This window comes from Drosophila subobscura, chromosome A (genome assembly GCF_008121235.1).
Source record: "Drosophila subobscura isolate 14011-0131.10 chromosome A, UCBerk_Dsub_1.0, whole genome shotgun sequence".
Taxonomy (NCBI): Eukaryota; Metazoa; Arthropoda; class Insecta; order Diptera; family Drosophilidae; genus Drosophila; species Drosophila subobscura.
The window spans coordinates 19794215-19819126 of NC_048530.1; the positions used below are offsets into that span (position 1 = coordinate 19794215).

At 45.6% G+C, this 24912-nt stretch overlaps 2 protein-coding genes across 2 annotated transcripts; one reads left to right on the plus strand and one right to left on the minus strand.

The window, feature by feature from the left end:
• Nucleotides 1–3989: 3989 nt before the first annotated feature.
• Nucleotides 3990–4829, minus strand: LOC117891814. Its single transcript, XM_034797529.1, has 2 exons — nt 4595–4829; nt 3990–4534 (listed from the first exon to the last, which is right to left on the minus strand). The coding sequence occupies exons 1-2, from the start codon at nt 4823–4825 to the stop codon at nt 4223–4225; spliced, it is 543 nt and encodes a 180-aa protein (XP_034653420.1). The 5' UTR covers nt 4826–4829; the 3' UTR covers nt 3990–4222.
• Nucleotides 4830–21089: 16260 nt separating this feature from the next.
• Nucleotides 21090–21766, plus strand: LOC117896954. Its single transcript, XM_034805501.1, has 2 exons — nt 21090–21175; nt 21238–21766. The coding sequence occupies exon 2, from the start codon at nt 21288–21290 to the stop codon at nt 21714–21716; it is 429 nt and encodes a 142-aa protein (XP_034661392.1). The 5' UTR covers nt 21090–21175; nt 21238–21287; the 3' UTR covers nt 21717–21766.
• The last annotated feature ends 3146 nt before the right edge of the window (nt 21767–24912 follow it).

Here is a 24912-nt window from a genome sequence, read left to right on the forward strand (position 1 = left end):
AATTCGCTGTGCGCGGAGCGGACCAAACTACAGACGGGGAAAGTTTTTCGATCGAAAAGCGCAAAGGAAATTGCATGGCTGCTGCCGCAGCATTCTGGGCTCTCTCTCCCTCTCTCTCTCTCTCTCTCTCTCGGGTGGCGGCATTAAAATTTTATTTTAATGTCATCGAGACGTTGATTTACAGCCTCTGTGTGCCTCTCTTTCAATCTCTTCTGTCTGTCTCCTTCTGTCTGTGCGTGTGGCAGGCAAAATATAATTTTAATAATATTTTATTGCTTCGAAAAGTGGTAATAGCGCGTAAAATGCCAAGGCACAAGCCGAAGGACGAGCCAAGAGCCGAAGACTGGGAGAGAGTGATGTATGGAGAGATAGAGAGAGGGGAATCGTATGCCAACAATGCAGAACAAGGCTCCAAAGATAAAAAAATAATTGAAAAACCTGCAGATTTGATTGCTTTTTACTCTAATTTGAGGCTGAGGGCTCCGCCAAGACCCAACTTCACTTATAAACTAATAAATGTATGAATTAAGACAACTAATTGGAACGATACACCTCTATGGAGTGGATGGCACTAGTTGGCACTGCTTGGATCCAGCTGCTGGGCACTGCTTGGATCCAGCTGCTTGGCACTGCTTGCTGGTTTTCTTGGGCTGTTTATGTACTTTAACTTATAGTAATATGTACATTCAATACGAGCTGCAAATACTTTGCCATTAAAATGTTTAAGAATTATTTGCTGGCAAAAGGCAAACTTGAGCATGAAACCATCTAAAATGGTGCATCCTTAGCCCTGCCTCAGTCATTTCGAATTGGGGCTGACGGCTGAGGCTTCTATCAATTGGAAACACATTTGCCTTGCAGTTAGCTTTGCTGTCTCTGCAACGGCTCACTGGCTGTCTGTTGGCCTGTCTATCTGCTTCATTTAGCAACAATTATAATGGTTTCCACTTCTTGCATTACTTTTTACGGCTGTCTGCTGACTGTTTCTGTTGCTGTTTCTGTTTCTATTTTCGGTGGCAGGAATCTCTTCTCTGGACCATCGAAGTGCTAGCAGTAAAACTTAATGAAATGAAACCCTACAAATGGCACAGAAAGTAAGGTAAATGAAAGAGATGAGCGAGAGTGGCACTGGCACTGGCAGTGGCAGTGGCAGAGGAGGTGGCACTCTGAGTGGCACTGGCATCGGAGATTGGCTTTCCACTAGTCACAGAAATTACCCCAGATTCGCTTGGCATTTTTCGGCTTTTTTCCGAATCTATTTTAAGTAATATTTATGCGGTGCTCTTTCCACCTTTTTATCTTTCTTTTCTCCTCACCAATTAATTTTTATTTATGTCTCTCTCTGGCTGATATTTTTCTTGTGTTTGGTTCATTGTTGGTTTGCTTTTCCCTTATCAAACAAACAGTTGGCAAAATGATAAATGCCTTTCAGCTAACCCCCTCTCCCACCCCCAATCACACCGCTTTCCATCAGCGAGCATTTGGTAATTTAATATTTTTCATTTTTTCCAAACTTTTCTGTGGCTACCGCAGAGTGTGGTGGTGTGGGAGTGTGGGGGTGTGGGGAGAGCTGCTAAAAAATGACAATTTTTAATTATCAAATGCGTTTAATGATAAAAATTGTCTAAGAGGGTGATATGGGGCGGGGGGTGTGGTTCGCTGGCTCGGCCACTTTCCCAGTTCCAGCCACAGTCCCAGTCCTCGTCCTCGTCCTCGTCCCTTGCTCTTGGCTTTTAATTTATGATTTATTTGTGTGGGTGGCGGGCGCCCATAATAATTAATATTGCACACAAGAAAGTGACAGAAAAAATACTACAACGAACCTAAGACTGTAAGGAGCTCGGGAGCTGGAGCTGGAGCTGGAGCTGTAGAGGCAACAACAACATGAGCACAGGCGTCGAAAGCAATCCCCCAGAGGGGGATTCACATAAATCTTGAAGGAGAGCGGCCAAGTGGCGGCTGGTGGGGCAGCGGAGGTGCGACAGTAAGTGCAATGTCATTGAGGCGCGAATAGAAAGGGGAATACCCGTGCCCATACGTACCGAGCATAAGAAAAGAAAAAGGCCCACCACACACACACACACACACACACACAAGACACCCCCCGGTGTTTGTTTGTTTGTGGAAAAGGAGCAAAAAAAATAAAAAATTAAAAGTATTTCTCGAATTATTGTTAATGATGATTAAAAATATGTGTACCTGCCGTACCCAAGGCACGGCCACAAAGCACAAAGAGGTAAGCAAAAATATATACGTAATGGCTATGAGGCATGTTGGGATGTGGCAAGGAAACAGAAATGTGTGTAAATATATGTCCCCAAAGAGAACCAGAGTGGATTCGAGTTCACTTGACTTTGACTTGAGCCACAGAGCTCGAAGAAAGCAGCACGAAAATGTGCATAGAAAATAATTTAATAATTAAGCGATGCTGCGTGTAAATTCCATTAATCATTAAAGATTATTTCGAAGCCCAAAATTCCAGCCTCTCCACACATTAGATAGCCAATCGAAATGTGCCTCTACGCACAATTGTGGGGAGTAGCCAGGAACCTGGAACCCCAAACCAGCAAGCAGCAAGCAGTAACTGTGACAGACACAGCGTCAGGGAACAAGTGAAAGCGGAACGAGCAAAGGGCAACGAGCAACGAGGAACGTGGAAGGAGAAACGCGAACAGGGCTTGGGCTGACTGCGGCGTGTGGCGGCACTCGATAACATAATTATCTGTCATAATCAGTAGGCGTTGAAATGTGCAATTCAAAGTGCAATTTAATGCGCGCCAGCAGCTAAAAACAACAGCTACAGATACAGCCCACACGGCTAGGCATAGATGCTCGCAGAGATACAGCACAGAGACACCGACTGGGGAGATGCACAAAAGCGCAAGGGCGTAGCTGCAACGGCCACGGTTACCAGGGTGTGGGGGGCAGCCGGCGGGAGGCTTGTGGGTGGATGTGCATGTGAATGGCGCAGTGGCATAGTCAAGGGGGGTGCACAAACATACAAAGTAATGGAAATTACTAACATTTAAATAATAAAATATTTTATTGATCTATTTTATAAACCAGCTGTATCCGAGAGTAAATTCATTTATTAATAATTACTCAAGATATACCCAATATTCAGTGGCTTGCTCGCACTTATGTGCTGGCCCCCTTTGGCTAAGCCACTGCCCCCACTGTCCATATGGTGGTGGCAAAGCGTCTAAAGCATTTCGGTGATTGTGTGTCAGTTTGAGTTTTGGAAAATTTGCATCGGATTATTGCAATAAACATAATTATGCGCGCTGCATATGATTTTTCAATTAAACACATGCAACCCGCTGCCACACGACGCACACTGGGAGGGCTGGCTGCTGCACGTAAAAGGGTTAACGAGTTGGTCTTTAGGAGGGGGCTGCGTACTGGCTTGACATGACCAACCAATTGCCGCTCGTTGCGGGTGTTTGTAATGCATATTTGTTAATTAAGTGTCGCATGTGTGTGCCCCTCCCTCCCTCTTGATGCCGCCACAGAGTCGCCTCTCTCCGCCTGCCTGCCAGCGTGTGTGCAAATGGTAACGGTGCTTAAGTGGAATCAATGGATCGTAATGCAGAGATAATCATTTTTAGCAAAAAACCAACGCACCCAAAAGAAAAGCCAGAGAACGGGTAAGAGTGGAGAGATATAGAAGCACCGATGATGATGATGATGATGATGGTGATGATGATGGGCGTTGCCAACGTGTGGCCCTGCCAACCAGCTTTGTCAATGACAAATGCCACACGCAGCAGGAGTACTGGATGGCAGAATCCCAGCCTAGCTCGCTGTTTGGTGGGGGAAATAAATTTCAATTAGATGAGGTGTTGAAGCAGAAGTTTTGTGGCTCGATTTTATTTGTGCCTGTCATTTCAAGCATGCGAGTGCGCTGCACTTGACTGTCGAAAAGCCCCCTCGTGGCATGCAGCTCCCTCCCCATCCCCATTCCCACTGCAACTGCCAGAGTCGTGTAATTGTCTTTGAAAGCGATAGCATTATATTGAGGTCCGTGATTAATAGAACAAATATACAAAAAAAAGGTAGAATGAACATAATGAGCAGAGAGGTTAGTATACAGCATGGAAGAACGCTTGTCGTGTCGAATGGATCCACCCAAAAACTCGACAAAAACCACACACAAAAAAGAAAACATTGCTGAAATAAATTAGAGCATAAAACGAGCAGATGGGGAAATGGAGTGTCGGCATCAGGTCAGTGTCACAATGGCTATGAGGCCGGCCACGCCGGCATCCTTGTCCAGGATGGTCAGCTCGAGCAGGTAATCTCCCTTGGGCGCATCGTCGGGCAGGAACTCGGTCTCCAGCTCGTAGTTGTCGATCTTGTACTGGCCCTTGGGGAAGGGACAGTCACCCTGCTCGGGCATATTGGAGGCCTTTTGCAGATACGGATACGTTTTCTCGTCCTCATTGACGAACTTGCAGAAGGGCTTCTTCACGTTCATCACCAGGGGACCCTTCTGGCCGGCACCCGAGTCGTAGACAAATACACGCAGCATTATCTGGTCGGGCGGGAGTGTGCAGAATGAGTAGGAGAAACTTTGAATATGGATTCCACTCACCCCTTGCTCGTCGCCCATGTTCAGCTTGAACTCAAAGTCACCGGCGAGGGCGAACTTGTTGCGTCCCACCTTCTTCATGCGCAGCGTGCCCCAGTCGACCCACTTGCCATCACTATCGTAGTCCTTGACAGGATCAAAGGAGTTCAGGTCGACGCTGTAGGGCTTTTCGGCGCCGCAAATGTGGATCGCCAGGAGCAAGGCGAACGGCCACAGACTGCCGTAACGTGTCATTTTTTCTCGTACCACTGATCCAATTCCAACCAAATACAATCCATATATATACATGTGAGCGCCGTGCACCATATCTGTCACGCCAGATCGTTGTATTCGAAATTTGTTTTCATGTTTGCTCCATGTATCCCACATAGTGTGCACAATGTCAGACATGCAGCAATTCAGGGACAAACTTTGGCTTAACTTTTCGCTTAATTGTTGTTCAACATTTATTAGAATCATTATTGATCATGGATTAAGTTTGTGAATTTCCTTTTCGCTCTGCATCAATATTTACTGGCTAATCTCATTTGTGTTTAATTTGATTCAAATTTCTCCTCCATAACTGTAACTTTGGCTCCGCTCCAACCGTAAAATCAATCCCCATTTGCTCCGCCGCCCATTCCGTTTGACGGCATCTTAACTTTTCTGTTGAAATTCTGCAAATGTTTTATGCCAACTAATCTCTTAACACTCTATTGAGACATGTAAACTTTTAATAGCATTTGCTGTACTCTGCCAAACTCTGTTGGAATGGATAGAGAACAGATTGGGGCGGAGTGGGGCGGGGCGGGGCCCTTGTTTTATGGCCTGCAGCAGTTTTCGTGTTTGAACATCAAAAGTAATAAATTCATCGAACCATCGCCGAGGCCAGAAATGTGCCCTGGCCGACGCGGCCTTTCGTCCTCTTCGGAATCGGAGTTGGAGTCGGAGTCGGGCAGGTAGCGGCGGCGTCGTCTTGATTTTGTTGTTTTAGGTCGCGTCTCCAGCGTTGCTTTCGTTGCTCAATAACTTCCTGGCCCAAAGTACTGTACTTGCAAAGTGGAGGAGTTGGCCCTGGCCCTGGCCCTGGCCCTGTCCCTGGGTCTGGCCGTTAATTTCCATCCTTCTGCCCCGTCGTTGTTGGCTGTTGTTTCTGTCTTCAGTTTGTTGCTTGCTGCAAAGTTATTTAAGTAACTGTCTTGACTTGTTTCTGGTCTTGGTCCTGGTTCCTGCATTGATTGCCCCACAGTCATTCAGGGAAGTTTTTGGGTTCGTCTTTGAGTCCCTCCCATAAATTCCGTTTCGCCCGAAACAGAAGTTAAATGTCTCTGAAAGTTTTGTGCAAGTATTTGCAGGCTTATTTATAGGTTTCTAATCGAAGCATTGCTCTGCGGCCAGTTGGCAGTAGTTAGCCACACAGCGGAACTATTTCCGTGCGTGGAATTAGTGAATTAGTGGTTGGAGCTCCACAAACTGGGTAATTATACGCGCTACTCAAGGAATGTAACAGAGAAAAGGAAGTGACTTGCAAGCCAACATAAAGTAAATAGCCAAGTGGATATAGCCCTGTCGAGGAAACTGATTATTGAGTATCTTAGTATGGATTGAAAAGAGCCGGACATGAAGAAATTACATGAATTTCCGAGTAGCTTTATTTTTTCCAGCACGAACGCCATTAATTCAATTGATTTGTTTAGATCTGCGAATCCTTATTTAATTAAAGGCAATAATTACGCAGACAGTGCGTACTGCCAGTGCTCTGCCACCTAACAATTTACACTCAAATGAGAGTCACGTGACAAAATACACGGCACATCATTTAAAAGACAGAAGAAGCAAAAAAGAGCAAAAAAGCAGTCAAACCGAAAGCAAAAGCAAAAAGAAATACGCGCCGGCGACGTTGTGTCTTTATGAAGACACCCCTTTTGGACAGGGGTGTGGGTGGGGAGGGGGGAGAGCTGAAAGAATTGCAGCGAAATTAAAATAAAATAAAATTTACGTTGAATTAAAAGGAAGGCAGCCAAAACAACAAGAGACACAGCAACAGCAACAGCAATAGCAATAGAGCACAGAAGTATGTTGGGCATTCGGAGATCGTATCGACTAGCTGATGACGCTTAAAAGGGGTGCACAGGAGTGCCTGAATACAGAAACAAAGGGTCGACTCTGGCTTTGTTGTGATCTGTGCTCTGTGCATGGGAAAAGATCTCGGGCAGCGCAGTCGGCATAAGCACAGCGTAAAAGCTTCGTGTGGCTTTGGCTTAGGCACAGAGAACGAACCGCCGCAGCGGCAGAGAAGCGGCTTCGTATGGCTTATGCAGAATTGATCGGCTGAGCGGCGCAGCGGCAGAGAAGCAAGAAACGTTTCTCACTTCTTGTCCGTTGCCTGTGCATGCAAATGCAATAAAACATGCAAGTGCCTGCGTGCCGACCCCTGGCCCATAGGCAGAAATTAACTGTTCTAACTGGAAGACTCGCTGCAGAAATGCTCTTGGAAATAACGGGAATAATTTCACGGGTACTGAAAGACACAAACAGCTTCCCACCGACTCAAAGATGTAATAATCCCTTGCATGAAAAAATTGATCTGGAATATTAGCCAGCCTAAGCCGACTCATTAGCTAAATTCCAGCTTGCAGGGTAGCTGATAAGCGAAAAACGCGCAAAAGAGTGTCAGCAGTGGGCAGGAGTGGGCAGGACGAGTCGTGACTTCATTTGCTTGACACTTGGCTGCGCGAAAGTAGCAGAGCGGGGCACAGCGGTAGAACTGTGGCGTCAAGTGTGTGCCACAAAGGAACGGCAATAAGAGAGACAGCAGCAGTGGCAGAGGGGGGTCGAGAGAGACGCAGGGCAGGAGGGGTGGTAGGTGGGTGCGAAAAGAAAAGGCTGCAAACGATTCCTAATTGAAAACTATTAAATTCTTCGTTTTTTTTCCCTTGGGTTTTTCCCTCTGCTACTTAATTTCTTCCTGCCACCCAAGCTTCCCTGCCCAAGCCCCTCTGCCCCCGGCCACACTCTCTGCTGGTCCAAATTGGAACTTGAATTTCATTCCGAATGACATTCGCTCCATCACGCGTCAACTGCAGCCCAGCGCTGGCACGTAGCCTGGCGACAGCGATGGCTACGGCTACGGCTACGGTCTGGGATCCGGCCGGAGAGCAACAGAAAGAAAACGAAAAAAAAAAAACGAAAGAAAAGCGGACATTTTCATTTGAGCATATTTAATTAGATGCAATTATTTATGGTATTAAATAGATGAGGCAGTAAATGTGCTGTACAGCCCTCTTGCCCGGGTATCTGGATAGCGGGACGGAAAAAAGTGAAGAAAATTGAAATAAAATGCTAAAGAATTGCGTCGTTGTCTGTCGCCAAAGCGGAGTGAAAGAAAAAAAAAACGAAGCCCAAGTGAAAAGAAAAATATTCAATTCTTAGCTCTCTCTCTCAAAAAGGCACAATTCTGCAGCAAATGCCACGACTCCCACTTCCATTGCCCACTCCATCCCATTCCAGTGGCAGAGTCCGCACCATTTACCAACCAACCATAACAATGAGAGTCCGGGGTACAAGGATGGGTGCCGCACGGACGAAGGAGTGCATTTAAATGGCAGGAAATTTGAAAAAAATTGAAATTTAAGTCTTTGATATATTGAAGCCGATTTATTAGCCGCCCCCTTTTATGCGCCCCCTCCCCAGCCACACCCAATGTTAGTCATTTTCTTTTGGTCTAACGAAAAAAAAGAAACAAATATCCCAAGATGCGAGCATCCCCCTCCACTCCATCCTGCAGCCGCTGCTCAATCAATGTCTGACCAAAGCGTACCCAAGCAGAAGCCTCTCATCTGCAGGTTGCCCAAGAAAAAATGCCCGTAGGAGAAAATGGAACACAGAACTAGTCTCAGGGATCCCAGCGATCAGTTGGCAATAGAGGATGTTACCATTAGGCATGGGATGCTTGGGAGAATGAACTTCAATAATGGTTAGGAAAAGGCTTGAGCAGATTCAAACATGAAGACAGGAAAGAAAGCTCCTCGGGGGCCCTCTTGAGTGGCTCACATTACGGGAAAGTAAAGGAAGGAAAAGGCACCCTCAGATCCCTCAGGTCACTCAGCACGCATAGCCACAAATCCACACCTACGAGTGGACGTACCAACCCACCAGCCGTTTGACACTTATTGGAGTTAATAGCGCGTGACCATGGACAGTCAACCCCTTTCGCACCTTATCCATGGACTTGGAACATGACAAATCACACAAATTGACAAACGTTTAACATAATTTACACAGCAAAGCCGAAACGACTTACACTTGACCACACTTCGGTCCCCCAATCTGAGGCCCCTGCCCACTTCTGAGCGGTCCTCGTGTCCAATATTGACCCTTTTGGCTGTCCAAAACCCTTGTCAACGTTGCGTATCCGAGAAACTATTAAAAAGATCAGCCAGACACTTGACTGCATTCATGTTCAGCATCGGACAAAGGCTGTAAAAAATATCTATGTGGGATAGGAATACAATTGGGGGAGCAAAAATGAAACGAAATTGAGGAGGATGTCCCCCGATTCTTGGGTTTTTTTTTTTGCCATTTTTCACACGCTCTTTCCCGTGTGCCGTGCAGCCCTGTCCCTGCTCCTGCTCCTGTCCCATGTCCGGGTTCGGGGCTAAAGAGGACATATGTTCATGGTCAAATCGATTAAATAAATCATTAGCATCTTTTGTAGCCAATTTTCTTGCCACATTCGTGCTCCGTGCGGTGTCCTTTCTCCCAAGTGCTTTGTGGGACCTTTTGTGACGCGTGTCGCTGCTCTTCTTGTATCATGTGTTGGTGCAAATGGGTTTTAATACAAGAAGAAAAAAAACAGCCTTGGCCCGGCTGCTACCAGTGTGAAAGTGAGAATTTTTCCCCATTTTTCTGTTGTGTCTTTTTGTTGGGGTTCCGTTGTAGTTTGACATTTAATTTGTTGCGCTTCTGTGTGTGGGGCGCAGAAGCAGCTTCAAAGAAAGAAGGCTAATTTATTACAGCGCATACTTGACAGAGTCTTGGCAAGAGGAAGTAAAAGAAGAAGGCTGGCAAGTCTATGATATGCAGGAGAAGAAGTATTTGGCCAGACGAAGAAGGTTTTCTTGTGGTGTTTTAGGCAATTGCCAATCGAAGATTATACAAATATATTCCTTCCTCTCCATTTCTTCAATAAATTAAGTCATGTGTGAGAGGCTCACTCCCTTCGTTGAACTTCTTTAAGCGCTGAAAAACTTCAAGTTGGTTTTGCTTTCAGTCTTCCCTGTCGCAGTCCTTGTGCTGTGCAAAAACTGTCCCTTTTCTCAGGGTCTGCCAGCTTCCGAGCCTTTGTTGCCTTGGCCATTTTTTGTGGTGTGCGTCTGGATAGAAATGGGGCTGGAATCGCTTCTGGTGTTTATTTTCTATAAATATAAATTAAATGGGTGGCGTGCGACTGTCCAATAAATTTAGCTATTTTTATATATTTCGAGACACCTTTTACGGTTTCGGTTTCGGTTTTGCTTTCTTGCCATTCTTTTCATTTCGCTTTTTGTATGATATCCAGGACTATGGCTACAGCTCCGTGTCGAACCCTTTTCATTGTGAAGGGCGTGGCGTGGACAAATTATTGCCCAAGTCGTGCCATATCATGTGACAATAGTTGCCTTTCATTTGCCATCCTTTTTTTTGTTTGCGCGGCAATAAAATACAATTTGTTGTACGAGCATGAATGGCAGCAACAGGCGGGACATCCAGGGCTTATGCAACACTGGCCGCCAGTGTGTGCCAACACACACATTCAGTCGTTCAATTCGCCAAAGTTCAGTGGCCCGCCGCACAATTTCTACAAATACTTTATATGAATATATGCACGAGGATGTATCTACATATTATAACTCTGGCTTTTGTTTCTAGTCGAACTCTCGGGGCCACAAAACCTTTTGTAAAGCGCACAGAACGGCACAGCGAGAGAGGGACAGAGAGAAAAAAACGCAAACAATTTCTTGTAATTAAAATCCATGGCCTTTTCAGTCCCAGCCCACTTAGGGCGGACTTGAAGGTGGGCTGGGAGGCGGGGGGGACTGCTCCGAGTGATTCAGTCAGGTGCTCAGCTGCGCCAATCAGTCACAGACCAGTCAACCACCGCTCGGTGGCAGGATGGCTCTGCGGGGTCCGGCTGTACTTGTCACTGCAGGTGGAGAGGCGAACGGAGAACAAGACATGGATGGGGGGCTGGGGCATGGTGGTCGAATGGTGAAGCCTGAAGCCCAAAGGCAGGCAGAGACCGACCTTAGCCAAGAGAGAGATTCTGCTCACATTCTCAGTGCTCGGGCGACTCTGGCCTAGGCCATTATTTTTTCTCTTTTTTTGTTCAAGAATTACTGATTATTAATTCATTTTGAACCGGTGAGGCATTCATATTTCTGCAGCAACGACTGGGTCGTCCTTCGACACGCACAGGGGGGGGATGTGTGGGCTGGGGGCTGCCGCACCGAGCCATCATCCATCCCTTTGGTCCTTCACGTTGTCTGTCAATGTTTTGCTTTCATTTTACATCTTTTTTCCTGTTCGTTTTTTGTCATTCTTTGACTGTCATATATTTGAACAGCTTGCTGGCTTGCTGGCTTGATGGCTTGATGGCTCGCTGGGCTCTGGCTCGCTGGCCTGCTTGGCTGGCAGCGGGTCCTGCCGCTGCATTCATTGTTAAATCATTGAGTTTTTACTGCAGTTTGGCGAACGGGATTCGACGCTGCCAACCATATCAACCTCAATTTCTGCCTTCTGTTGTGCTCTTCAAGCACTCGGCTCGGTCCTGTCCGTGTAAATAAAGTCAGCGCGGTAAGAAAACAAAATGTGAACTGTGACTGGGCCTGCACCTGCACCTGCACCTGCACCCGCTCCTGGACTCGCTACCGTAAAGGACATCTGCTCTAAAATGCAAGCAGTGCCCTGGTCCTGCTGCTGCTGCTGCTGCTGCTCCTGGTCGGGGCTTGTTAGTCTGATTGGGTGGCTGATTGGTTGGAACTGCTCTCACTGAATCTCGGCTGAGCAGCGACGTTGTCGTCATCGTCATCGTTGTCGCCAGTCACAGTTGTCCCGAGAACCGGGACCAGTTCCAACAATGAAGCGGAAACAATGTTTACAATTTTCTTTCTGCTTTTTCTTTTTTTTTTTTGTGTTATTTTTTATGCCGCTTGCAACAGACAGAATACTCGTTTTTCTCTCTCTCTCCATGTGCGGGTATTTTCGCTTCTTCTTCGGTTCATATTTTGTGTTTGCCTTGTTATGCTTTGTGTGTTGTATACATATTGTACCTCCTGTAGCTCCTTTACCCATATTGCTGGCCTCTGCCCGGGCATCTCTGCCATGTTTGACTGTATTTAGCCAGCGGTCACAAAGTTAATTTGTACAAATGTTGCAAATAATTCAAACAGTTTGCTTTTCCTTCACTCCATGTCTCTATGTCTCTCACTCTCTATGTGTTTTCCTTTTTCTAGTTATATAAATACATGACCCAACACTTGAAGAGATTTTCTAGCAGCTAGAAGTTAAGTCCTTCGATTCAATCATCCATTACTTATCCTCCTTTGACACTCTCTTTGATCACTCTCTTAGCACTTTCAACACTGGCCAGCGCTCAGTGTTGGCAACTGCTCGAACGACAGACCACTTCCGATACCCGGCACATACATTGGGGCAACCAAACATCCATTAGCAGGTGCCACATAAAATTTCTAATTAACCAAAAAGCCTATTAGCAACGACACAACGAACACTATTTTATTATTAGCCAAAAAGCAGATGCAGCGGGCCAACAGCCAGCAGAAAGACAGAGAGAGAGTGGCAAAAAAGTGCCTCGGAGAACATTCAACACCTTTTAAGGTGGGTCCTAAATGAAAGCCTCGTTCTTGGAGGGGTGGCAGGGAAAACATAATTTTACTTATTACAATATTATATACTTATGGGGGATGCCGTGCGATGCGAAGCGATGCGATGCGATGCCGTCCCGCAGCAAAACATATTCCCAAAAATTACCAATTTTGTTGCTTACGATTTTTACCTTGGCAATGGGGCTGGGCTGCCACGTACCACTTGCCGTGTTAGGCCCGACTTTGCGGCACTCTGGAGATGACTTAACACGTAGCACATCATTAAAAATTTTGTGCCATTAATGCATAACACACACACACACACACAGAGAGAGAGAGGGAGAGAGAGAGAGCATACACGTAGCATGATCAAATTGCCAATATGTCACACTCACACACTGAAGCAAGGACTCGGAGATGCCAGCAGGCAGTGGAAGGGTTGAACGAGGGAATGGAAACTAATACGAGTGAGTACGAAGGCAGCAGGCAGGGAGCACACAGCACACCATCATCTTATTTACGTCTTTTTAACACCTTTTTGCAGAGCCCCAAACCCAGAGCAGCGCAGCGCAGCCCACAACCCCCACTCGTTCGCTGTATGCCGTTGGACAATTAACAAAAGGTAATGTAAAATTATAATTATCACACAAAAGCACATTTGTTAATTTAAGCTAAAACAAACACGGACAGCAGGGCAGGGTGGCAGGGGGGCAGGGGGGCCTGGAGGAGGATGTTCGGTCTCGTTTCGGTACATCTTCCAAGACATTGTCAACGCTGTGCCATTGTCTGGTGGGTGGGCTCTGGTTCGAGTGGTTCGAGTGGTTCGTGTGGCTGGTGGATGATGTTGGTGGTGGTGTGGCTCCGGCTCCGGCTCCGGCTGACTCTGGAACGACCGATGCGTAACAATGGAAAGTCCCCAATGTAATAAATATAAAAACAGCCAAAAAATATGCTATAAAATTATTTGCCATCCAAGATGCCAGAGCCGCAAAGACACACAGCCAGAGAGTCCTGAGCGAAACTTCATTTTGCTGTAGCGCTAAAACCCATTGATACTCTCTCTCTATCTCCCGCTCCCCCTCCCATGATGATGCTCATCTGGTTTGGTTGTCGTTGATTTTTGGTCCTTTTTTTGCGGCCCATAAATTTAATGGCTCTCCCACACACACACACACGCGAACCCTTTTTCGGCAACATCCTGCGAGCAGGAGAGTATTTTTGTTTGAGCTTCAGCTCATTAATGCTTGGGCTTGATAATGTATTATCATTTCTGGTGTGTCGTAATGTTGAGGGGGGATGTGCAGAAGTTTTAGTGGGCCTTGAAGAAAGGTTTTATCTATGATTTTGCGTCTTTCGATCACTCGAATCTGAAGGCTGGAACAACTCGAATTTTCATCAGAATCCACTCGAATTTTTTAAGCTATTGCTGCGCAGTATACGAAGATCGTTTTTGCAGATAATCTTTGACCTCTTTAGCATAGTAACTAGCAAGGGTTTTGGTCAATAAGTTTGCCAGAAATCTGCTTTACTTCCAACCGCAGACATTTTCCTATGCCTCACTCTACATTCTTTCCTACTTTATATACATAGGTACCAGTCGCATGGTATCCCTCATTCGATCAGTTATCCTTATAAATGTAATTCCTATTAGGCAGGCCTCACACACACACACACACAAAGTGAGTGTTAATAATTTTTTTGTGTAGGTTTTTTCCCCGTTTATTTTGACTGTGGCCCTTAATTTATGGTCTGCTACATTGTAGCAAACACATTGGCATTTTAATGGACCTTTATGGGAGCGATAGAGGAAGGTAGTTGGGGGGGCGTGGGCCACAGTATGAGTATGGGTGGGCAGAGAGGGAAGTGGAGTGGAGTGGAGAGGCATCTGGATGGGTTGGGGTAGGGATGCAAAAACACATTAAAATTATTGAAGCCGACAAAGGGCCATTAATTCGTTGCGCTTAGCTCGCAATAACGGAGCACATAATTGTTTATTAATGAAGTTTAAGTATTTTTATTGGCACATTTGCGTAGACTCTCCGCAGAACAAGTTGGGAGGGCGCAAGATCTAGGCATTAAGGGAGCAGCTTGGAGAGCCAAAGAGGAGTTTCAGTCTCCATTTGTGGTTTCAAAATTATTTCTTGGCACAAAACAGTATGGAAAAATTGCATTTTCAATCAAGAAATCGTTCAGCACGACTTTTTGCTAAGAAATAAGCAATAATGGATTATTATCCATCAGGTTTACAGTCAAAATTAAATAGAAAATGTTCGATGGAGCTCGAAATTTCATGTTTCCGTTGTCAGAAATGCAATGAAGACGCTCTGTGGTGGGATTTTCCTTTGTTTTATGTTCAATGTGGCGGGAATTTTGGGTTTAGGATTAATTTTAATTGATTTCTCGATTTTGTTTTGCTTGTAGAAGTTCCAGCTAACATTATTTTCCCTGCATAGATGCCATAGATATGCTCTGCAGCTGAGAGATCAGCAATAAACAGGCACAGCAGCTGACCCTATGCGTTCGACACTCCCATTACCTCTTCTACACACACACACACATACGCATGGAGACTCTACGCATTCACTACCCCATGCATGGCCATGTGACCCCCTCACACACGCATCAAAGGGTTGGTCGCTGAATGCAGTGCTCGATTTCACCCCCACATGGAGACGCAGGCGCGAGCTCCTCCACATCGAAAGCTATTGAATACGCATCAGATATCAATAGCTGTCCCCACCCACACACGCACACACACGCCAGCAGACATATATGTATGTGTGGTGTGAGCGAAAGAGATGGTTAGAGACAGAGACAGCGGCACTGAGGTCCCTTTCTGGCTTCGATTTCGGGGCCACGAGTCCGAAGACAACCAATCGTGCGACAGCTGCAGGCAGCTGATTGGACGCATTTCCCTTCTGGCCACACACCAAACGGGAAAAAAATCTCAAAAGCAAAAGCAAAAGCAAAATACAACACAAAAAAAACACACACAGAAGTAAAGAAGAAAATGTAATGGAAAACCCAAAGACAGAACAAGAAGGAGCATGAAAAAAATGGTCAGTCAGTCAGTCAGTAACGGGTCGGGTTGTGGCTGGGGTTGGGCTTTGAAGAAAGAGCTTGGAGAAATGTGAAAAATTACATAATATGCGCTGAAAAATGTGCGTACATTTTTTCTATTCAAAGCTGACCAAGCTCCACACCCACACACCCCCGCAGTCCCTCCTTCTAAACTATATGTTTACATACATATTTACATATTTACATACATATGTATGTACATACATACATATATTCCTGGTTGTATGCAAAACTTTTGCGTTTTACAATTCATTGCATATTCAATTTGCTCGTTTGGGTTTGAGTTTTTTTCTGTTTTTTTTTTTGGGGGTTTTGTGCTCTTTGGATTTGGGATACCATGCTCTGGGTTCTGGCTGGGTCCGGCATCGGGATGGCAGATGAGGAACATCAGCATCAACGAGACGACGCCACAGGGGCTGGGCAGGGCGTCCAAAGCAAATAGCAAAGGTCCAAAGCATATTAATAAGGATTTCATTAGTTTTATATGCTTCAGTCTACAATCTGTTTCTTTTTTTCTCTTTTTTTTTTTGGTATTTTTGAACAGAGACACAAACACCAACACATGCCCTCCTAATGGGTCGATACTCCTGTTTCCCTCTTATTCTGCAAAAGGGAAGCGGCGGGACTGGAACTGGAACTGGACCTGGGACTGGGTCTGGGGTCTCTTCCTAATAAATGGCTAAACGTTTGGACAAATGTCTGTTATTTTATATTATCGTTGTTGTTTGATATGAAAAGTTGCCCGGGAGCGTTGGCGGGTCTGCTGGGAGTCCTCACCGAACTTCGCCGGCCGTTCCAACAGAGGTCAGTTGGGTAATCTCCATACAGAGCAGGCAGACGGAGCGGAGCACTTGATGATCATCGTCTCACCAGTGCTTGCTCCCGTTACTCGTTATCTATGGGAACTCAAGAGTTATGAAAAGCAAATACACCCTCAGGGGGTAGGAGATGTGAGCTCCAAGTCGACTTTGCAGCACAGTAGCACTTAGATGTGTTTACCAACACTGTTTGTTAACACTGTTCTTAAGGCAACGCTGAAATTGAGACTCTACTTTCATCATTTATTTGATGAGTATTTTTTGGGAATTTTTCGTCATATTTTTGATTATTTTATGATGGACCAATGTAGTTTTACACACTGCCTCCCGCTGCCTCCACTCACCATACTGCCCCTCCTTCTGTTCCTGCCACATCCCTCCCCTTCCACATGCTCATGGCCATTCCCATTCCCGTTCCCGTTTGCTGACGAATACGAAGTCGAGGCTCGTTTGTGTGCGAAGGCTTTTTGTCTCTATTAAATTAATCGACGCCCATTTTTCCAACTTAAAAAAAAATGCAGAAATAAAAAGTATAAACGATAAAACATTTGCTGGCCACTGACACCCGCACAACACCCCCGCAGCCCACTCCAGCCCACTCTCCTTTTCCACTTTTCATTTTTCCCGTCCCATCCCATCCCATTCCATTGCTGTTGCTGCTGTTTCTGTTTCACTTTTCACTTTTAAGTAGCACTATTTTTTAAGGATTCTGTTTTGGGCGCAGGCTGCCTTCGTCCTGTGGTCCGTCACTCAGTCAGTCAGTCAGTGGTCCCCGTCCCCGTCCCATCCCATACCACACCCCATGCCCACACGGCCTCTAAAACAATTCTCCGTTTTTTGTGCATTTTTTCATGCTTATCAAATACAAAACAAACGCACACGAGCAGGGTTGGATATTTCCTTTACGTTTTCTTCTCTCTTTTATTTTTCTTCCACCCACTGCTTCCATTTTACGGGTTGCGGTTGTTCCCCGGTGCCCTGATCCCTGTGACATTTATGTTTCATTTGGCATTTTTGATGCGTTTTTCTTTTAATTTTTTTCCTCCCCTCCCCAGCCTCTTCGTTAATACTCTGAAGCGGCAGCGGCAGCGCATTTAGTGTGACATTTCAATCAATCAGCGGCCTTCGGCCTGGGCGATTTGATTAAATGCCAGATTTATGGTTCGCAAGAGCATTGCGGGGAGGAATACGAATGAGAAGGGCAGCAAGCAGGATGTGCGCTGGGACCCATTAAACGTGCTTTTCTTTTGACTTTCTTCTGGGCATTTTTGGTATATTTTTGTACAGAAAAAAGTTTGTGGCGATTGCAAATATTGCAAGGAAAATGTGTATGTAAATTATTTAGCAGTTAGCTCAACAATTGACTCGCCAAATGCCACAATTATCCACTCGCCTACGCCTTAGAATTAACTTCGCTTAATTCGAAAACCTTGCAACATCAAAAGGCTGTGCCCCGTACGAGTATCTCCACAAAAATAGAACAAAAGAAAGCAACGCATAGGCACAGATACTCAAATATTTGTGGCACCGTGCAAATGCTTTGCTCAAATCAGTGAAAATTGTGGGAGGGCGCTGCGACGGCACCCGACATGAATAAACACATCAACACAAAAGGCTCAAGTTTTACAGGCTCCCGGCTCCCGGCTCCCGGCTGCCTGCCACCTGCCCCAACTCCCAGCGCTTTGCAAACGTCTTACCCCAATCTCATCCGTGTATGTACATGTGATGGCTTGGGCCTTTGTTTTCTACAGCAACGGAAGTCAAGAAGAATGAAAAAAGTACTTTTAATTGCCTCAGATAAGAATTACACATAACTTGCTCCCTGCTCCCTGCACCCTGCTCCTTCTGCTCCTCCATCTCGGGGATGCGGCAATTTTACAATTCAGCGCACATTTTGATGAGCTTCATAATTTTTTGCTGCTCATTGATGCTCTCACTCATATCACATTGAATGGATGCCCTGCTTCCCGCAGAGACTAGATGATCCAAGGAGAGCGATGATCCAAAGGCAAAGAAAACAGTCGAAGGCAGAAGGAAAACAGTGCGAGAGGAAAAGCCAAGCCAAACGATGGAGGGATAAGCAAGAGAATTCCACAGATCGAAGAGCCTATGGAACGAAAACTACAGAAGTATAAGCGATGCCATGAGAGGTACAAAAGGATGCATTTGAAACCAGAAATAAATGATTAATTAATGCAAGATTTGATGTTAGTCTCTTAAGAAAATCCAAGAAAATTGTAAGAGCATTCCCGTGCTGAGCGACTCCAAGAAATTTGCTTTGTTTTTCACGCACTTGATGTCCTTTTCGCTGGCGCTCTTTCCATTCATTTCACATATATGTCACACAATTATCACAGCTGTATCTATGCATCAGTGCCTGCCACTGCCACACAGCCTACACGGAGAAGGAGCGACGTTTTGTTTGCACGAATTACATGCATTTTACGCAACATAAACGAGATTAGTGCTCCGCTCCGCTCCGCTCACATTTTAGCCGAACTTCTGCCTGTGCCCTAGTCTATGCGGGGGGAATCTTGGCTGAGATACGAGTCAACTCTTTGGACCTGTATAGAAGGAAATACAACACAAAATGAGTGGGAAAATGGTGTGCTCAGAGGCGAGGCTGTGGATACCCTTGAAAATCACTCGCAAGAGGCAGACAAAAATGCATACAAAGATTTCATTTTGTTTACGATCTAAGCCCACCCTTAGGAGCATTTCCTTGATGACATTCCTTCATTAGTTACCCAACAAACTTCTGCACAAAATGCCAATACCCGCCCGAAGAGTACAACCGTAAAAAAACACGAGCTGGGGAGGTGGGACAGCTCCAATTGCTTTTGTTTTTTACTTGCCTTGAACTTTCTCCCACCTCCCGCTGACAACCCTTTGCCCAACCTTGTCATATGTAGCAGGGGGAGAGGCTGCCAAGGTTATGGGAGTGTGCCTCTGTGTGAGCGAGAGTTTGCATTGTTAACAAGCGCTGAAAATTTTTCTCATCTTTCTGTTAAACACAAGAATCTCTATAGACAATGTCGACGTTTCTTTTTTTCCAAGTGTCCTACGCTCCTACACACATATCGGAGTGTGTGTGTGTGTGCATTCTTATATCTATATTTTTATGACTTTTTGTTGATCTTCTGGAGCGAGTGAGTGCTGGAAAGGGCACCCCATATCCACCTACCTACCATACCCCATGTGTGCGTCTGAGGAGAGTTGGGCGAATGTTTCGCTTGTTTATGTTCTACAATCTCTATCAGAAGTTCTATAAACGGATGCATCTTATTGTTTCGACTGTGAAAAGTTGTCGGCGAAGCTCTGAGCGTGGATTGAGGCGCTGGGCTGGTGGAAGTCTCCATCTTGGCCATAAAATGTATTCCCTCTTTATGCGCTCAAGTGCAATCGGGTTTATTTTTATGGGCAACAGGAACAAGTTTCCAAGTTAAGAAAACTCTGGACATTAGTCCGAGTATTTTTTGATATATTGTAGGAATTTTCATTGATTTTCAGCAATGAACTTTTCATTCCCCATGCCCCTTCATGACTGCTGATTGTGCTCATTCCTTTGACCGCAAGAAACAAGCAATTTGCAGATTTTAGCTAGAGAAAATCTGATGTCTTTCACATGCGTTAAGGCACGCTGGAGCATCGAGGTAGGGGGCGGGGCAGCACAACAGCTGGAGCTCAGCGATGGAGCCAAGGGCAAAGTGGAAAATCTCGAATCAAAATGACATTAAAGCGTCGTACCGCTTGACTATAACGATAGAGTGGAAGTAAATATTGTCATTACTCAAGCTTAAAATTAAAATTACCCACCTGAATGGTCTCGCAGCGCGGCGACTGATGGGTGCAGGGGTTAATAATGGGGCGCCACCGGAGAGCGGAGTTTTGCGAAATGATAAACTGCATAAACGGCTGGAAGCTGCGAGCTGTGAGCTGCGAGCTGCGAGTGGAGAGCTGAGGGCAACGCAGCAACAGACTAACGAAAATTTCAAATGCAAAACTTTATTCTTTCCTCCTCCTTCTGCGCTCGGTTCTTTTTTTTTGCACAAGTGTTTCCTCCGCCCTTTCTCCAGCACACTCTGACCCCCAGTCAAAGTGCCGCAACAGCAAAGAGCAAAGTAATTTTCATAACGACAACAGGAAAGTCGCCGAACTTGGCAAAAGGTGCGCCATGCCAGCCAGAAAGCCTGATGAGCTGCAGCCCATAGCCACAGCCATGGCCCCTCCACTCCACCACCTGCACAATGCTCGGAATATGCCACGTTAAGCACATCTGTTTTTTATTGCTTTTAATTTGCCATTAATAAACCATTCCAAGGCGACCGTCGGTCGCACAAAAATGCTAATTTATATATAGATAGATGTACTCGTTTATATAGTAATAAGTAATACATATTCTGTACATATCTATATGTACATACATATCTTTGAGCAATCCAATTTGAATTTTCCCTCTGCCAGGCATTAACTCTGCCAATTTATGGCGGGGAATGTGGAGCGGGCAATGGGAAGGAAGCACCGGCTAATGCCTCCATAAGTCAATGAGTTTTTGGCATTTTTATGGCTTATGAACAGACACCCGAGAGGGCGGAAGGCAGGTGGTGGCAGCTGTGGAAACATAACTCCCTCTCAACTTGATAAAAGTTTACCCAGACCAGAATGTTGGCGTGGAAAACTCGGCAGCAGCTCATTCCGATCAGCAGCTCATAATACCCTTCTCCAAGGCACAACCTAGAGCACACTTGGTAGGCCCTGTACATATTTCCAAACTCATCTTTCAGTTGGGAGACACAATATAATTTAGATCAAAACATATTTTGTTGCTGTAGACATTACACGTAAGTTTCATTTAATAAATATTTAGCTAGAAACCGCCCAAATGAGGTACAACTCTCCACAGATCTTTACACTTCGAATTGAGCTTTTCTTGTACTTTTCCTGAAAATTAAAATGAATCCATTTAAATGCGGTGATGACACAGCTGCGGGCTCCTCGCTGAAGGAAGAAAACAACGGGGGAGCATCGGAAAACCAGCAGAGCCTCGACCAACAATCGGCGAAGGAAGCTCCAGCTCCTGGAGTCTTGAAGCAGAGTGACTTCGATGGTATCGTCGACAAACTAACGAATCACTGTAAACGCGTGGAGGAGTTTAAGCGCCGCACTGAGACGATGATGAAGAGCTACATGAAGTTTGTGCCACTCTATAACGAGGCCATGAAGCTGTATGCGGCCAAGTTAGCGCTGAGCAAGCAGCAGAACGCCAACCAGACGCCGGAGGCACTGACCGAGAAGACCATCGAGGAGTTGCGCACTATTGACCAGAAGCTGGTGGCACTCACCGACAAGATCAACGAACACGCAATAGAACACGCCCCTTAGGAGGAGCAGTACTCAACGCCAAACCCATAAAGCAGGAAAGTGCTCGTATATGTCTCCATCCAAGTGCAGATTAGTTTTTTGTTTTATTTATATTAAATTTTTGGCCAACAAACAAACATTCCCAAATGAGATTCTTATACGTTGATCGTGATGGTTGGACTAAGGCGAGGGCGAATGGTGTAGATAACATTTCAGATAACAAATACTTTCAGTTGGCAAGTAAATCGAAATCAGATATTAAAAGTACTCATCTGAATGGTGGGTGGCGCCTCCACTCGGCTAGACGGGCACTTCTAACATCATATGTTATGTTAACATTGTGCCCAGTCCGCTCTTCCAGCGGCCTGTTAGCCACAACAGTGTGCTGTTAAGGCGCAGCCCAGCTGTTAACTTAGCAAGTCGCTTTCTGATTTTTCTGTTCGCCTGGTAGCAAAAACATCGAAAAATATCATTTTGGCATCGTTTCGAGGTTGAAAGTATTTTTTCGATGCCTTTGCTCGATGCTTCTGGAGTGGAATATAACGAAAAAAAATACTGTTATACTTTCAGTCTAATTATGCCTGCATATTTGTAAATAATTTCTCTGGCCTCAGAGTGTGGCAATTATTATACCTAAATATTTTTAGATCTGAACATGGTGGCGGCTGTCCTCTGTGGAATATTATATGGCCCAGGGCTCGGCCAATTGCTTGCACGCCGACCTCTTTATTAGGTCTGTGGCTGCAGGTGCTTCATATGGATATGGTTTTGTATTTGTCGATTACGAATGTCTCTGGATAAATAAAATATGTCTAATACAGAATTACCAGCCATCGCATTGAGTGCATTCTTTCGGCAGCTTCATGGGAATGCCAACGATTTCAACTGCACAGCAAAATAAGCAACCAAAATGGACGAAAGTTGCCCAAAATCCTTTCAGGTCCAACCCCAAAAACTGGCCAACTGCAGCCTGGTTGTTCCAGCCTGAACCATCCCCTGAACCATCGAGACAAAGCAATGTCTTCGAGGCTGTCCTGTCTGTGCGCAGGAGGCGCGCGAGTAACATCAAAGATGCTGTCGAGCAGCCTAAGCAACAGGACCTTAGACTTTGGACAATGCTCTTGAGGGGCCGCCTCGTTCGCTGGCCAAGTCCCTTTACCTTGGCCAAAGTATTGCGAAATTAGCCAAGAGTAATCCTTTAAGTTTCGTGCCCAAAAATTGCACACAATTGCCGCAGTGGCAGTGGCAGTGGCAGTCCACCGAACCTCCTCCAACATTGTCAGCCCAACGTTGATGACATTGTGTAAAATTTTGTAGCTGTCGTCGACATTGCCGTTCCCGTTGCCATTCCCGCTGTCGTTGTTCGTCCTGGTCGCGGCATCCTCCAGCCAGCCGACTGGCTATAAAACTTTTATAGTAAAAAGTAAATGCCACAAATGAGCAATCGAAAATTTCGCATTATAATGCAAACTGTGTGCATTTTTCGGGGTTATTGTAGTCGACTCGACACTCGGGCGCAAAAGACAAACGCATACCAAGGCACAGTCGTAGTCAGAGTCGTCATGGTCGTCTCGCTACAGATCCAGTAGCTGCTCCTTTCTCCTCTCTTGCCTCTATTAATAATAATAGAATTTTTGGAAAATTTCCCTCAGCCAGAGAGAATGGTAGAGGAGAGGAGAGGGAGAGGGATAGGAAGAGGAGTGATGGGAAAAGGAAAAGGAAGCTGCCTTTCGGCTCGCGATTTTTGCATTTGACAACGAAAACGAAATGAACGAGTTGGGTCACCATTCCATTTCCATTTCCATACCATTCCATTCCATTCTTCACGTAACCAAACCCCAACGTTCCCTTTGGACTGCATTGCATAATTCAGAGCTGTCTGCCTCTGAGCCACTTCTCCTCCCTCTGCTCTGCCCGTTGCTCTCGACACGGCTCGACTCGACTCGACTCGACTCGACTCTGTCCTGCCTGACAATAATGCTAATAATGATAATGATTATAATGCATGAACAAAATATTCCTGGAGATGCCTTTGTCTATTGAACCAGCCTGGGAGCTCCGCCATGGAGCTCTACTCGAGCGACCCGACGCTGCTGTCTGTTGTTTGGCATCTAATGAACTTCTTTATGGCTGCATCACTCGCATAGCTAATTCAAAGAGCATTCTATGCCTGCTCCAGGGAGTACAATTCACAGCGAGAAAACTCAAAGCAATTCTTTGGCAAATGCTGGCAAAATTGTATGGAATTTTTAATTTATTTGCAGCTTTAACTTCATCTATTTAAGGAATGGAAATAGTTGAAATTTCGTATTGAAATATTAATTACTTATGCACCAGTCGAGCATTAATTAATGGAAATTGATTTTCTATGCTGCAGCTTTGCACTCAAAGAGTCTCGAATTGAATATTTATCATTTAATAATCTCTATGAATATCCCCCAACATTTTCCCTGCCATCAGAAGATGCTCTAGAAGTGACTATATATTCGCTGGGATAATCTGCACCTGCCAGGTGATCCAATCATCCCCCGTAAAGCCATCACCCCCTGCCCAGTCGTGTGGATTACCTTCACGAAGCGATGGGTAGAGCCACAACATCGTCAGCATCATCTTTGGCATCATCGTCATCAGGCACGTTCGCGCCAGTACGTCCGCCCATTCGGTTATATTAAAACCATTTTTCGCTTATTACCAAAAAATTTAAATATTTTGAAAATAATAAACTGCGGGTGAGTTACTAAGTGGCAGCAGCGACGCCCACAAAAAAGCAAACAACGTTCCACAGCGCAGCACAGAACAGAACGGAGCCCGGCGAGGGCAAGAGGATTGGGCTGATGCTGATGCTAATGCTGATGCTGAGGTGGTTCGGTATCGTCATCAGCATTTGGTATCATCAAAACGATGGCAAGCATGAGCTGGCCCACCTTTAACCCCCAACCACGGCCATTACTAATCCTCCCATCCAACAGAGCGGAGTGGAACAAAACGAACCGAGCCCAAAATCCAAGTAACTCCGGAGCACCTTCACCCATCTCCATCTCCCACCACCGGCGCCACCTCAAGCCAGAGACCTCGGCCACTCCGGCCCGCTGTGCGCTATCAGCGCGCCTCGTGTTGATTGTCGCGCATTGCCATCAATGTTCTCCCCCACTTAACCACCCCTTTCGCAGCCCCTCGCTTAATGAGCATCATACGTTCGTGATGATGATGATGGTGA